Genomic DNA, 15,467 nt, shown 5'->3' with positions numbered 1-15,467 from the left:
CAATAACCCTGTCGAGTTGAATACATCATCAAAATATGGGATTTCAACCTACAACCACTTTTTTAACTGTTCATTTTTGAGCTTTTAAGAGCTTGTGATCCCATTTCCACATATTTTGAACCTGCAACATGGCAGAGTAAGACAAAGTGAATATTAAGATACCAAATAACTGTAATATAAATTTTGTTGCAAGTCAACCTTTACGGTTTAAGTTTGTTTCAGAATAATATTCCTGTCTGTAATATTTGCATATTATGCGAGTGTGCACTAAAACAAATTTTGTATATTAAAGTAAAAAGCAAATCTTTTTATTGTCATCTGTTAGTTGGTCTGCTTCAGTACCACATGAACTGAAGAACCAGAATCTTTATTGTGTAACTCACTCAGCTCTTCCTCATTCTTCAACTCCCTTCCATCTAGCAATAACTGTTGCTGGCTGACAGGAATACCTTCTAATTCACCTATTTTATGTTTAAGCCCTTCAACAGTGTCTGGCGGATCTATGGGAATTATTATTGTTCTTGAATCCGAAAGAAGAACATCAAAAGTAGAACTACCGCCCTTTAGACGTAAGGCCATATGAACAGTACATTCAGAAGATAAGTTGGTAGAAGACAATGTAACGGGGTCTTCCAGCTGCTTGCCTCCAAACAAAAGTCGTAGTTTATCAGGAGGAATTCCTGAAATCAGAAGCTAACTAAACCAACTAAATTTATAAAACAAACTGACAAACACAGCTAAATACAGAAGTTTACCAATGTACCAGTTTTATCTAGAATCTTAGCTTTGAGAACTGCCACTGTGTCTGATCCTTGAACTCTTACATAGATTGTACCTCCGGTGAGTGTCTTTACACATAGCGTAATCTCATCTACGAAAAAAATACAGATTTTATCTAATAAGATGGCACATTCGTCATACTTACTAGTTTTATGTCAAACTGTTTACTTTAAATGACAACCCCATATTTAAAGAATATAACCTTTATGTATGAGCCATTCTATTTATGCAAAACATAAGAGATAAGTTGTTATTGGAAAGAAAATCCAAGATACTCATTTCCGCAGTTAGCTCTCAAAGAATTTGGTTTGAGCCTAACGTTAGTGTTGATTGTAAGTATTGATATTTGATATATTGTCAACAGAGTCTCACCATCTATTAGATACTGCCTACTTTCTCCATTTTACATGTATGTGCTCATAATAAACTTGGATTTCCTTTTTGTCTCTCTAACTATCTCTCTTTCTTTCCCTCCCTGTTTACCTCTCTCCTTCTTTTCTTTTTTTCTCTCTCTCAACTCTCTCATCTCTCTTTTATTTTAATCTCTCTCTTATTTTAATCTCTCTCTTATTTTCATCTCTCTCTTATTTTCATCTCCCTCTTATTTTCATCTCCCTCTTTTATTTTCATCTCTCTCTGATTTTCATCCCTCTTTTATTTTCATCTCTCTCTTATTTTCATCCCTCTCTTATTGTCATCTCCCTCTTATTTTCATCTCCCACTCTTATTTTCATCCCTCTCTTATTGTCATCTCCCTCTTATTTTCATCTCCCACTCTTATTTTCATCTCTCTCTTATTGTCATCTCCCTCTCTTATTTTAATATTTCTCTTATTTTCATCTCTCTCTCTCTCTCTTATTTTCATCTCCCTCTCTTATTTTCTTCTCTCTCTTCTTTTCATCTCTCTCTTATTTTCATCTCTCTCTCTCTTATTTTAATCTTTCTCTTAATTTCATCTCTCTCTCTCTCTTCTTTTCATCTCTCTCTTATTTTCTTCTCTCTCTTCTTTTCATCTCTCTCTTATTTTCATCTCTCCCTCTCTTATTTTAATCTCTCTCTTATTTTCTTCTCTCTCTTCTTTTCATCTCTCTCTTATTTTCATCTCTCCCTCTCTTATTTTAATCTTTCTCTTATTTTCATCTCTCTCTTCTTTTCATCTCTCTCTTATTTTCATCTCTCTCTCTCTTATTTTAATCTTTCTCTTAATTTCATCTCTCTCTCTCTCTTCTTTTCATCTCTCTCTTATTTTCTTCTCTCTCTTCTTTTCATCTCTCTCTTATTTTCATCTCTCCCTCTCTTATTTTAATCTCTCTCTTATTTTCTTCTCTCTCTTCTTTTCATCTCTCTCTTATTTTCATCTCTCCCTCTCTTATTTTAATCTCTCTCTTATTTTCTTCTCTCTCTTCTTTTCATCTCTCTCTTATTTTCATCTCTCCCTCTCTTATTTTAATCTTTCTCTTATTTTCATCTCTTTCTTATTTTCATCTCTCTCTTATTTTCATCTCCCTCTTTTATTTTCGTCTCTCCCTCTCTTATTTTCATCTCCCTCTCTTATTTTCATCTCTCTCTTATTTTCATCTCTCTCTTATTTTCATCCCTCTCTTATTTTCATCTCTCCCTTTCTTATTTCAACCTTTCTCTTTTTTCAACTCTCTTCTTTTCTTATGATTGCATAACAAGTAATAAAATAGATGCTCCTGTGTGTAAAAATAAGGAATGACAATTTTATTGTCATGTGCTAGCTGGTCAGCTTTAGTACCAAGCCAACTTTTGAAGTTTTGTCATCAACAAACTGGGTCAGCCTTAGGCTGTTTTTCAAATTCTTTACCATTTTAGCATTAGTCTTTGCTGAATAACAATAATACCTTTTTGTTTAACAATTTTACATTTCAGCCATTTAACATTCTTTGACAGATTTATAGAACTTAAAATTGTTTTTAAATTGACAAGAAAAACATCACAACTGTACTCACCACCACCGCGCAGACGGGAAACCATATGCAAAGTTGCTCCATATTGGAGGTCATAACAAGACAAAGTCGTGTCATTTATTAGCTCTCTGCCTGCAAAGATGAGTCTTTGCTGCTCAATAGGGGTGCCTAAAATAAAAAAACTTACCGTACTAAACTGAATGATCTGAAAAATAAAACATACAAACACATGTACAAAAGAATTTTAGCGATGTACCTTGATCCTTGTAAATCTTCTCTTTGAGACTTAAAACTGTGTCTGATTCTTCAACTATTACAGTGAACTGAGAGTAGGTAAATGTCTTTATTTGTAACAACATTTTACCTGCCAAAAGAAAAACAAACTAATCATTTTGTCAACCTTTTGTGGAGCCATTCAGAATGTTTTCACACTCCCTTCTCTGCAGACATGCTAAAATATGCAAACTTGTTGAAATGTGCTAGAACATGCTATGCTCAAAAGTTTTGAAATTAATGTAAGCTAAAGGAAATTTTTAAAAACCAGTAAAGATTAAAAATCAAACAAAAGAATATTAGTGGTAATTAAATCAATTCAAACAATATTCAATGAAGTTAGTTTAAGTTGCTCTGAGTATTTCTAGCATTCAGTCTATCACTGAATTTATTTATTTCCAAAATTACACATTCAGCTGCCCGTCTTTACGAAACAGTAACAACAAAAACCTCTTTTACTCACTATTACTTTATTAATTTGTTTTTTTCCTGTAACTTGGAAGTTTAACAGGAAGTATTTGCATAGCTTTATATAATACAGTTATTTTAATTATTTATACAATTATTTGAAATACTCATCCTACTGTTTGGCTCTGAAACAAATCAAACTAAATGCTAAGAGTTTTGTATATGACGATTAATATGATAATATATATACATGTACATATTGGAATATAATATAGGAATATAAAAATAGATTACTTATGTATCTCAAAGCTTGACTATATACTTTGATGGTGAATCTTTATAAATATTATTTGTAACAATTACTGTCTGTAGTTTGAGTTACTTTTAGTAACAACAATTTTAACAAACCTTTTCTACATACCAGAAATAATATATAAACTATGTATAAGTACTCTATATAGTATTCATATGTTATTTATACATCATATATTTAACAAATGTATGATATATATACAATATTTATACAATATATAGAACATTTATATTGTGTATAAGTTGTATTAAAACAGTAAGTATACAATATTATAAGCAAATAGTAAACATGTATATATAGTAGATATAGTGTTATTTGTATAATATATCACAACAATGCATTCATGGCAACAGTCCATGAACTCATTCATTGCTGTCAATTGACCATAATAGATGTGTATGCTCATTTTTGCACTTCTTATCAGATAGATCATGACTCATGTATATGAGTCATGATCTATCTGATCATGACTCATATACATCATGAGGGATATACATGACAAACCAAGGATTTGCCAATTAAGTGTGGCATTGTTTGAAGTGCACTTGCTTTGGCGCAAAAAATAAGCTGTAAAATAAAGCTGATGGAAAAGCCACAGAGTCTACTCTCATGACCTTTCCATCACATGAGGATTTCTGAAGTCACAAAACACGACTCTTAGGTACAGACTATTCTGCATTTCTGAAAAGAGGAAAGATTTGTAAAATTGATTGATTGTTGGTATCCAAACTGAATGTCACTAGTTAAAGTCCCATGCATGGACATCTTTGATGGAGTGCTTTAATTATCATCTATATTATTTCTTCAGTGTGACAGTATCCAACAAGATTACGATATCTTTTATGAGGTTCTATAACTAGATAGATAAATGATTTATGTGATATATATAGCATATATGTAATATATAGTACACATAGTATGCATACTATATAGTAGATATAATAAATACAGTACATGTTTAATCTATAAATGAAACCGGTTTTTATCAAGATGTGCTGAGAAACCACTTTTATTCCAATTGTTGGAAAAAATTTAAATACTATGTATTATTTCAGCTACGTGCTAACAGTCAAAGAGTTTTACAAAAACAAGAAAATAATTCACAAAGTGGCATATCAGGAACATTTTTTGCTGACAAAAGACACCACTAGTTGGTTGAACCATCAGTCCAGTAGAGCTTCTAGTTAGTTAATGTATATGTGAATAATTACTCCTGATGTCTTTAGCCATGTAGCCGTAAGTACCACGTGTTCATGAAGAGCTGTTTTCAGTCTACATAGAAGTCTAATCATGACGATCATGCTAGAAACCTGGAAGAACTTGCCGACAGAAAAAGCGTCTATGTGTCTACTATCAATAATAACGAATGGTGTTGTAATACTTCCATTACCTTGTAAGATTAGCTAAAGTTTTACATTGTTGAACTTTATAAAGTTTAGGTGAAACTGAACAGAGTTTATCTAAAACTTGGTATGAGTAAAGTGATGACCATATTGAAAATTGTCGATGACATTCAGCATTGTTATAGCTTCAAGAATTTAGAGGCAGTTGGTATATGATCATCTGCAGTAGCGAAATATATAGCTGAACTCTGTCAAGGTGGCCCACAGAGTTTTTGATTGGAGAGTTGAGTTTGTCACCACAAAAAAAAAGAAAAAGCAATTTGTAAGCTATTTGTTGATTATTTCAAAGACACATCAGGCAGTGTTAAAATCACACAAATTACTGAAACATTGCCTGCTATGTGAACTGTCCAATAAATCTGGGTTAAATACAAACTTCCCCAAAATCTTAATATATTTTATCAAAAAGTATTTGTATTTTTTACCATTCATGATGGTTTTTGATATTTGAGTTGATCTAAATGTCAGGATGTTTCCAAATTGACATCAACACAACTTGATCACAATTAAAAAGCTCAGATCAAGCACAAGTGTCATTATGACGTCTATGGTTGGAAGCCGACCAGTAGAACAGAGAAGCGTAATGCTTCAACTTAACCACAATAGCAGATATCAAATATCGCAACGGTAACAACTAGTGACAATATTTTGCATGCATTTTTTTAGCGATTTAACCGTGATCAAGTTTTGTCAGTTTTAATCTTGAAACACCCTGACAGTCAGATCACCTCAAACAAAAACTATCGCATATGATAAAAAAAACATTGGTAATTTTTGGAAAAATCTACTAAAGTTTTGTGTATTTTTGTTTCTAAGTGAAAAGATCTGACACTTACTTAGTTCCATTGTCTTTAGAATCAACTCCCCTATATCACATCTAGAAATCGTTTGATGTTACACGCTTGTACAAAGTATAAAGTAGTACCCACCCAGCATGTATACAGAACCTTGATGCTCTTAGTCAAGTGAGCATATAAATGTAGTCACATCATTCAAATACGTATAAAAGCTTTTAGTTGATTTGTCATGACAAAATCACAAAATATACTTGCTTGATAAAAGTTTTGTTGTTTTATTTTTATATAAATAAATTTTACCTTGAGTTGACTTTTTGTAGGCAAAGCAAACAGAAATACCAAAAGTACCAAATCTCATAGTAGTAAAAACTTTTATGACTCAATAGACACTAACTGCAGCGCCTAACAACCTCTACAAACAAAAAGATCACATTTTCTGATGACGCACTTGTGTAAACATTATGAAATGATGTTTGTTAAGTTACTGTATATCCTTGCATATAAACCAGCCTTATAAAAACTGCTCTAAAAAGTTGAATTCACCAACAAATTGTATATAAGCTGACCATACAGATCGTAGCATGCTGTACGCACCTTTCAGAACAAAGGTTGCAGAAGAGAATTGATTAAAATGATAACCATTATTGTTATGTTTTATGGTTATTATTAACGGTACAATTTTTTTAGCCATACCTGCGGTACAGTTGCAGAAATGCAAATAAAATGCACGTGGAACTGTAGGTGATGCATGTAAATACACAAGAAATCCCGTGTTTGACCAACCAATCACAGACTTCTTACTGTCATAGCGTATGAGTATTAACCAAGTGTTGCTTCATGTGTGTGGGTGTTAACAACAACTGGACATAAAAAAGGCTGAATGTGCAAATTTTGTTATACTTTTTTAGAGAACTTTCATGAGCAGTTTTTCTTCAAGTGCAAGCTTATGGTATGGTATACAACGTGCGAGTAACATGCTACTAGCCTCATACTTGGCATGGTTCTAGTTGTAGCTGTCGGAATTAAGTTAGCTTAATACCATTTGTTTGAGTTCGATCAGACTTATGCGTGTATATGCTGGACTGTTTAGTTTGGTAACTTTTTATAGCTTTAAACGTGGCTTATACGCAAAGATTTACAGTATGTACATGTAGCTAACCTATGTAGTAGGTATGTAGTGCCAGTAGTCCTAGTTACTAATCATATTTTCGCAAGAGGAGGCAATTACTATTTAGTCTCCAAAACCAAGAAAATTACTGGATGATTAATTCTGAATTCATTAAAAATAATTTAACAGAAAAGTTTTTTTAAAAAAAACTTGCACAAAATTTTAGTTGAATTTATCAGAAAGTAACAGAATTTTTCTGACATTTACGACTTTTTTGATGATTGAGATGATTTGACTGCCAGGTTTTAGATTGTAATCAAGTAAACTTAAGCAGTATTAAAACAGACAATTCATCTGCAGTAGATGGATTTGACACTAAAAATTTACAGATATTTAATTAGTAACAAAAACACTTATTAAGATAACTCTCTAAATATAAACTTAAAAAAAAACCTGTTATCTGATATTTTCAACTTGGTAGCAAAAGTTTGTAGGGTTTGAAGAGTTCTTAGCAATTTAAAGATCTGATCGGACCAAGGTCAGGAATTTGAACTTTGCCAAACTAACAGTCTAACTTACTAGCTAATACAACATAACAGCTACAGTATGTGAGCTGGAAGGCTCACATACTCAGGTTCCAGCAGTCTTTTTTTACCTTACAAATGAAATAAACACTCATTTGTAGTACCGCTTTCCAATTTGACAGAACATTGTCACTAGCAACAGTAGTTAATAAAGACAATGGAATGAAACCAGTACTATTATGCATTCCACCATTGTTATGCGTAAACTTTTCATAGGTCAAGAATAATTGCCTCCTATTGGTCAATGATGCAGGTTTAAACCTGTTTACGGTATCGTTGTAGTTTTTTATGTATTATTATCACAAAGTTACAAATGTCAAATGCTATAAAGCCTCTATTTGAACCTTTATTTTTCAACCCGTATCCTTTAGTGGCATTCTATCAGAAGTGTCATTCAAATAAAGGCAGCATTTAAATAGAGGTTTCACAGTATGTTTTAATTGTAGAGAGGTTTATCAACCAAGGGTTTAATTTTGGTGTCAACTACATATGGAAAAATACTTCTTGTCAATACTGATTTACCACTTGGTACAGCTTGACCAATAATGGGAGCTCTTATAAATAAGGATTACTCTTAAGCAGCTATTGTTGAAAGGAAGGAGTTGAGCAAGGAGTTGTAAGCTCCTGCAAGTCTTGCATCAACATAATCAGGACTGGTTACTGTTCCTGTAAATATTTTTGGTATCTCCGCATTAAATTGAGTTTACAACCTTTTTACTATATATAACCTTTTTAAACTATATATATAAACTAGAAATTCCACTGTCATACAGCCCACGACCAAAGTGATATTGGAAAAAAAGAAAGAGTACTGATGGTTGAGAAATGCAATATTAGCGGTCAAATGGCAGTGCAGTGCAATAGGATAACTGCAATGGTAGCTGTAATGTACTGGGTGTGGGTGTTATTATATACAACAAATAGCAATAATGAAAGGAAAATATTATATGTTTATATCTCTCCCCCTGCAATAGGAGAAATGCAATATTGGCCAATATTAGAAGTAAAATGCACTGTTATTATTAAAATAACCAATATTATTAATATAGTAATAATATAAAACCAATGCACAATTTTGTTTACATTTCAAAAAGTCATAACCAACAATATCAAGAAGGTTGTGATAGTTATATAGATTTTTAGAAAATCTGTACTACGTAGTCACTGTTCTGTAGTCATCCAAACTTATAATTAAATATTGTAATAATCTCATAAGAATCGTTAGAAAAAAATATCATCGTCATTTCCTTTACTTACACTGCGTTGGGTATCAGTTAGAATACCAAGTACTCAAGTGTCTGAAATGTCAGTTACTTTGAAATCGGCAAAAATGAAATGATTTCAGTACTCCTACGTTAATTACAAAAAAGTTTCGGCAATTCGACAATGCTATAGACTGGTGAAATGTTTTTTCACCAGTTTCTTTTTTTCATGAAATGCACACAACATAATCGTTCTATTCTCTGTCGCTCGACGTTTCAATTTCCGGTCTCAATTTTGATAAAAGTAAAACTTAGCAAGTTTTAATAACGATTTTCAGCCAAAAAAGCTGTCTATTTGTGTATAATCCGATCAGATGGGTAAGTTTTAAGATACTGCCGACGGTTTACAAAGACTTGGTAACATATTTAACTAGGCTTATACGTGTTTTGTATCGTTATTATAGTTTAACGACTCTAGAAAACGATGGTTAAATTTGTTGATGAGATTTCAAAACAAGGGTTTGTGACGTTGTTGATGAATAATTTTCATAAGTTGTGTGCACATGCATTTATCATAAAAACTCTCAAACTTCGCTCCTGCTTGTTTGGTCATGGAATTAATAGGTTAACTTTTATTTTATTTTTAATATAAAAACCTGCATGAGAAATGTGTCAGACACTTGCATCAAGTATTGTATAGGTTTCTCATAAACTTGATTCACTCATGAATTACAAAAAATTAGATGTGCACAAAACTTTAGTAGATTTTATCAGAAACTATAGGTCTTTTTTCTCATTTGCGAGTGTTGCTGATGTTTGAGGTGATCTGACTGTCAGAATGTTTTAGGATTGAAATCTTTAACAATATTTAAAACAGTTTAAGGAAAGGTATCCTCATTGAAGTGGGTTTTGGTTAACAGGTTAGGTGAGGTTGTCCTATCTCTGACCCTATGTTTTTAGAGATTGCAACTCCAAACTTGCTGCTGCTTTCAAAGAAAACCACATTCTTTGAGTCCTGACGAGTAGAAATAACCAGATAGATGCAACTGTTCTGTTGGTGCACTGTGATGTTGGTGCAATTTAGGAGATTGCCAACCTAGTCACTTAATGGCGATGATGTGTGCTGATGCACTATGGTTTACTGGTGCAATCTGAGATGCTGGTGCACTTTGGGAGATTCCACACTTAGTCACTCATTGATGATGATATTTGCTGGAGTGTTGTAAATACTGATGCAATACGAATGATTTTTATCTAGTGGATGCTTGTAGAAGGATCTAAAGAAGGTTGGAGTATGATTTGTATTGTACACAAGAATTAATATAACTATACATGCAAAGGCATTTATATCCTAGAGGGCTGCCTTAGTAGGTTCTAGACGATAAAGAGGATGGCTTGTTATATAAGACTTACAATGACCTGTATTTGACAACAAACAGGCCCCACCCTCATCTATAATTATATAATGGCTAGTCCTACTAGACAGCATAATGATTTTGCACAAAAAAGAATAATTAGGGATATGTAGAGTTTATTGTTTGTACCAGTCCACATCAGCATACCGTGTTCAAAATAACATTGCCTTAAGCTACTATGTGGTTATATCTGTTGACTGTTTTGCACCAGCACCTAGGGTTTTACAGAGACATGAAAACACAAACCAAAACTAATTGCAGATACAAAGCCTATCAAAATGTGTGCTGTCTGCAAATGTAGGCAAGGCTTTGCTTTGACTTAAGCTTTAGAAATGCTACCTTATCTTTAAATATCAAATTATTAGCATCAAATTGTAGAGAATGTTGTCCTCTTTAAAATGTCTTAAAAATATTCTTTGTTAATGCTCTGCTCTCCTCATTACAGTTTATATAAATTAGCGAGTGTAGCCTGTTTGTTTGGAAATTAGCACGGTCCACAGACGCTTCCATTGATTGAGGAACTCTTTCATACATGGTCCTGTAATGCTGCAATAGCGATAATAGCTTGCAATTGGTTAGTCATAAATGTGGTCAGCCTGAAGAAGTAGTTGCGTTTTCAACGTTGCCGTGTCCAACTTTACACACTGCTTGCATTTTGTCTTTACAGTACCATAAAAACTGTTGAAAAATGTTACCGTCATAAATCTAAGTAAAACAACGAAACTGGTTACCATTTTTATTAGGTCTTTTTGCAACTTTTTTTTTAAAAACTTTGTAAAATTTTCTTGTTATTTATAAAATTTATTTTGTTAATTTACTGTTTTAGGGCTGTTTTACTAAGATTGGCTAATACGTGAGAGTGGCGTATATCCGACGATGTATGATAAACAGAAAAGTAGATAATGCTTAAGGGAGTCATCCTCAGTCAATTTGGCAGTAACTTTGTAGACGCTAATTGTAGACACTAGTATCAAGCGTAGCCACTGTTCTAAGGAGTTTATTAAAATTCTTATCGCTGTGAGTTTTGTGATGATGATGATGAACTCTTTATTGATAAAATAAAATATGATATACAACAATGAAACAAAGCCTCTTTTTTGCAGGCAAAGATTAAATGAAATGGTATGGTCCGATTATAATACATATTGACCTGAATAGATTCTAATATATTATATAGTATAAAAAGATGATATTATATACAATTAAGACGAGTTTGTTTACTTTGATTGTTCGTGTTTGGCAATGTTGACTGTTTGGCAAAATTTTTCCATAATCAAGATTGTATTGAGCGATTGGCATGATTGTCTTAAACATGTGATTGCATCAAATTCTAGTTGACTTAACCAAAGGCATTTTTTTGTCTAACAGTTGATATGTTGCTTTTTGTGTTAGGCAATCCCATTGTCAAGATATTTGAAGATTAAAATCGAAAAAAATTGATCGCGGTAAAAATGCTCAGGCAAAAAAAAACATGCTCAGACTTGCCCAAAATGATGTAACGAGTTATAGAACCCGTCTCTATCTCTCGTATTCTCATCGGCTTTTGCGATAGAAGTCTAGTCCTTCGTGGCTCCATTGGCATATATTTTATTTTGTATTTGCACATGTTGGCTGGAATATAATTTTAAATCCAGTTACAGATACATTATTATGAATGTCTCAAACGCCTCAAATAAGGGAAATTAAAAACTTGTCATATTAGCTTCCTCGAAATGCTGTGTATTGGTACTAAATACTGACTACCAATTCTACCGGTCTACAGTAATTATGTCAAGCAAACTAAGTAAAATAGGGTTTTTGTATCCGCGTGGTTCTGTCGCTACCCACACCGAGAACTAGTTACTAAATAAAATAAGCAAGGCTTTAAAAAGAATATGTGGCGAAACCAGCTACATCTGTAAAAAGTCATGTACATAGTATAGTCAACGTTATCGAGTCATTATTGGTTTTAATTGGTAGAAGAAATTCCCTGGTCACATTTGATTAGTTGATTCAAGTACTAAACAAATGGTTGAGCTATGCAAAATTACTTGCCATTACAGCTCTGATTACACCTCATAAATCGATCTATCAGACAAGATTACAACACATTTGACAAAGGGGCTTTGACGTATTCAATGTTTTGATTCATGATTGATTATTGTCTAAGCTGCACCAACAATACCGCGCACCAGCAAATATAATCTGCAATGAGCAACTAGGCTGACAATCTCTCAGATTGCACTAACACCTCAGATTGTGCCATCACCACAGTGCACCAGCAAACATCACCGTCGCTAAGTGAATAGGTTGGCAACCTCCTAAATCGCACCAGCAACACAGTGCATCAGCAAGCATTATCTTTACTAAACAACAAGGCTGGCGCTTTCCCAAAGTGCACCAGTGTATTGTATCACCTTGGTCATTTCTACTTGTCAGGACACAGAGAAGGTGGTATTTTTCTTTAAAAGAGCAGCAGGTTTGGAGTTGCGATCTCTGCAAGCAGAGGGTCGGGGATAGAAGCACCTCCCTTAACCTGCTAACCAATATCCACTTCGTCCATTTCACAAATCAACAACCTTCTTTTTATTTATTTCTTTTCATTTCCAATTAAAAAGGCCGGCTATAATAGCCGGTCTGTTTAATTGGAGGCTTTTGATTGGAAGAGCAAGACAAAATTATGTTGTTTTTAAACAGCGTTTTGCAGACTGGGTGCTTAGGAGTTGCATTGATAACTAGCTCATATATAAAATTGTCCCATAAGACAACACAAATTTTTGTATGAAATTTTTCACGTGTCTCAAGTAAAACATATCTGAAGGTATCACTGCATACATATTTGTATGTACATTTAAAAATATTAAATTTTCTATGAAGCGTTATATTGCAGATTTCTGGTTTGGTATTGTGCAAATTAACATATTAGCAAAAAGCCAAAACCCATGTTTTATTAAATGATTTAGCTTTGATTATTCACCTGACTTAATACACCGATAGTTTTAATATTTGAAGTTGTATCACTGTTGTTAAAACAATCAATCACCAAATATTCTAGGTTTAATTAAAATATGACATTTGTATTATTATATCGAAAATTCTTCATATGCGCTTTGACTGAATATTCATTTGTAATGAATTATTAACCTATCGCTTTTTTCACTTTCTCTTTGTAGAGGCCAATTATTACAAGCTTAATAATATACAATAAAAAATATTTTATTATGTTCTCAAATATGTCTTAAACTATATTCTGATTAAAAATGTTTCATGAAATTTAACATGGAAAACACTGACTTTATGCATCTCTATTTGTAAAGCATCCTTCCAGGGAATCTTTGTCTACTTTTTCCAGACTTCACATTCTGAAAGGTTTGCTGGTAAAGTACTTCTAAAAAAGGTGGCGGAATCATGTACAAAAATATATTTACAAAATTCTATATAAGTATTGCTATACACCTAAATTTTAGTGCTATATTATATGATAATATAAATATTTTTATAGAGATGCATGTGTATATTTATATATATACTGTATTGGTTCCTGCGACCAACACGTAGAGGCGACTAGGTCGGCTTACTCTACCGGTCTGCATTCACCCTTCACAGGGGCTGTGTACTGGTTCCCCGTGACCAACACGCAGAGGCGACTAGGTCGGCTTACTCCACCGGTCAACATTAACCACCGTACACAAGGGATTGCACCCAGAGGGGTTTTATACTAGGTCGACAAGGTCGACCGGAGGTCGACGAGGTCGACAGTGTTTTTACGAGTTTATCCCCACAGCACAGTCCATAGACTAGGTCTTTGGAGGTAGCTATATGCCTGGGGTGGTTCTGATATCACGCAAGGTAGCAGAAAGAGTATGGTTCCAAATGCACTGCATATATTGAACGAACATAAAGAGCCGAGGCCCTGCCTTAAGTACATCAAATTATGCAAATGAGATGCTAAGACCAGCCTCCCTTAGGGGCGTGGTTACAAAAGGATAAAAAGGGAACATAACTCCAATTAGAAATTGTACAAGAAGGATAGAAACTTGGTGTTCCACCACACACGCCGCCCCTATAGACGGCAATCGGCTATAATAAAAAAACCAAAAAAAAAAAAAAGAATAAAATAACAAAAGAAAAACACAAACAAACTAGAATACACTACAAGATAGGGATAGTCAATGTCTTTAACGGGATTCGTGTCGCAATCTTTCACTTGGTCGACATCCGGTCAGCCAACTCTTCCAGGCGACGGGCCGTCCGTCTGAGGCTAGAGGCCTCCTCTCGAAGGGCGTCCACCGTGGCTCGGGGTCGGACATCTCCCAGTCGGCTCTGGATGCTCCCGACCGTCGTTAGCGTCTTCCTGGGAGCAGGTATGGGTTTCCCTTTTTGAGCGGACTACATTTCCGATCTATCTGCTTTTCCTTCGGGGGAGAGGGAAAGGGTGCCTGCGGTCCTCTCCTCACAGGTGGCTTCATCTTAACTGGACCATAAGGCATAGGTTTCTCGAAGGCCGGGGGGTTGACCAATTGGACCCTCCTGATCCATGTGGGATAGCTGGCGCGGTCGACCTCGTAGATCTTAACGCCCGTTCCACCGTGGGCTTTCCGGATCTCCTCGCCCTTCATCCTCGATTGGTGCTTGGCGATTGTGTCTCTCGAGGTCGAATTTCTCCCACATTTGCAAAAGAACCTCGTAAAATGTTGTGCAATGTGAATCCGGCGCCGCCGGGGGGTGGATAATGATTGCTGGCACAACGGACAGTGGACACCGTCTTCCTGACATAGCTTCATTATTTTCCTGGTCGTCTCCTCTGAGACCCACTTGGTCGGTAGGCGAGAGCTCGGGGAGGAATCTTCCTTCGTCGAGTCGGAATCCATACCATCCAACGTTTCATTGGGAGCCGGGTGTAGTTCTAATGGAGTCACTAGCTCCGATAGTAGGGGCAGAGCTCCGGTAATTGGAGAAGCTTCCTTAATGGTCTCCTTGATCACTTCCATGGCTGGAGGGTGTAAATATGCGTGTGTGTGCGTGTCGAGCTGATAACAAACAGTGAGAGAGCTTTCTTTGGTTTCCAAAATGGCCGCCCTTTGGCCTTGACCCCTTCTGGCCTCTCCTGATTGGACAGTACTGGTGTCGTAATCCGCTAGATACGCAGGGGGATTTCTTATTCGTTGGGGCCGCGTGGTGTTTCCGGTCCCAGTGGTACTAGCCTGGACTCCTTCATTCCCCGTAGCTCTTGCTTCTTCGGTCGCCAACTCGCAGCCAGTGTCGAGGCCAGCC

At 34.9% G+C, this 15,467-nt stretch overlaps 1 protein-coding gene across 1 annotated transcript; it reads right to left on the bottom strand.

Annotated features, from left to right (window-relative positions):
* Positions 1–321: 321 nt before the first annotated feature.
* On the bottom strand, positions 322–14,503 carry LOC137398090 (polyubiquitin-B-like). The gene is made up of 5 exons (XM_068084197.1): positions 14,401–14,503; positions 2,968–3,075; positions 2,754–2,879; positions 764–871; positions 322–680 (listed from the first exon to the last, which is right to left on the bottom strand). The coding sequence occupies exons 1-5, from the start codon at positions 14,501–14,503 to the stop codon at positions 322–324; spliced, it is 804 nt and encodes a 267-aa protein (XP_067940298.1).
* Positions 14,504–15,467: the final 964 nt, after the last annotated feature.

The sequence above is a fragment of the Watersipora subatra genome, chromosome 6 (assembly GCF_963576615.1).
Source record: "Watersipora subatra chromosome 6, tzWatSuba1.1, whole genome shotgun sequence".
In the NCBI taxonomy this organism is placed as follows: Eukaryota; Metazoa; Bryozoa; class Gymnolaemata; order Cheilostomatida; family Watersiporidae; genus Watersipora; species Watersipora subatra.
Note: the sequence above shows the minus strand (reverse complement) of the source record. Positions and strands in the feature narration are given on the sequence as shown.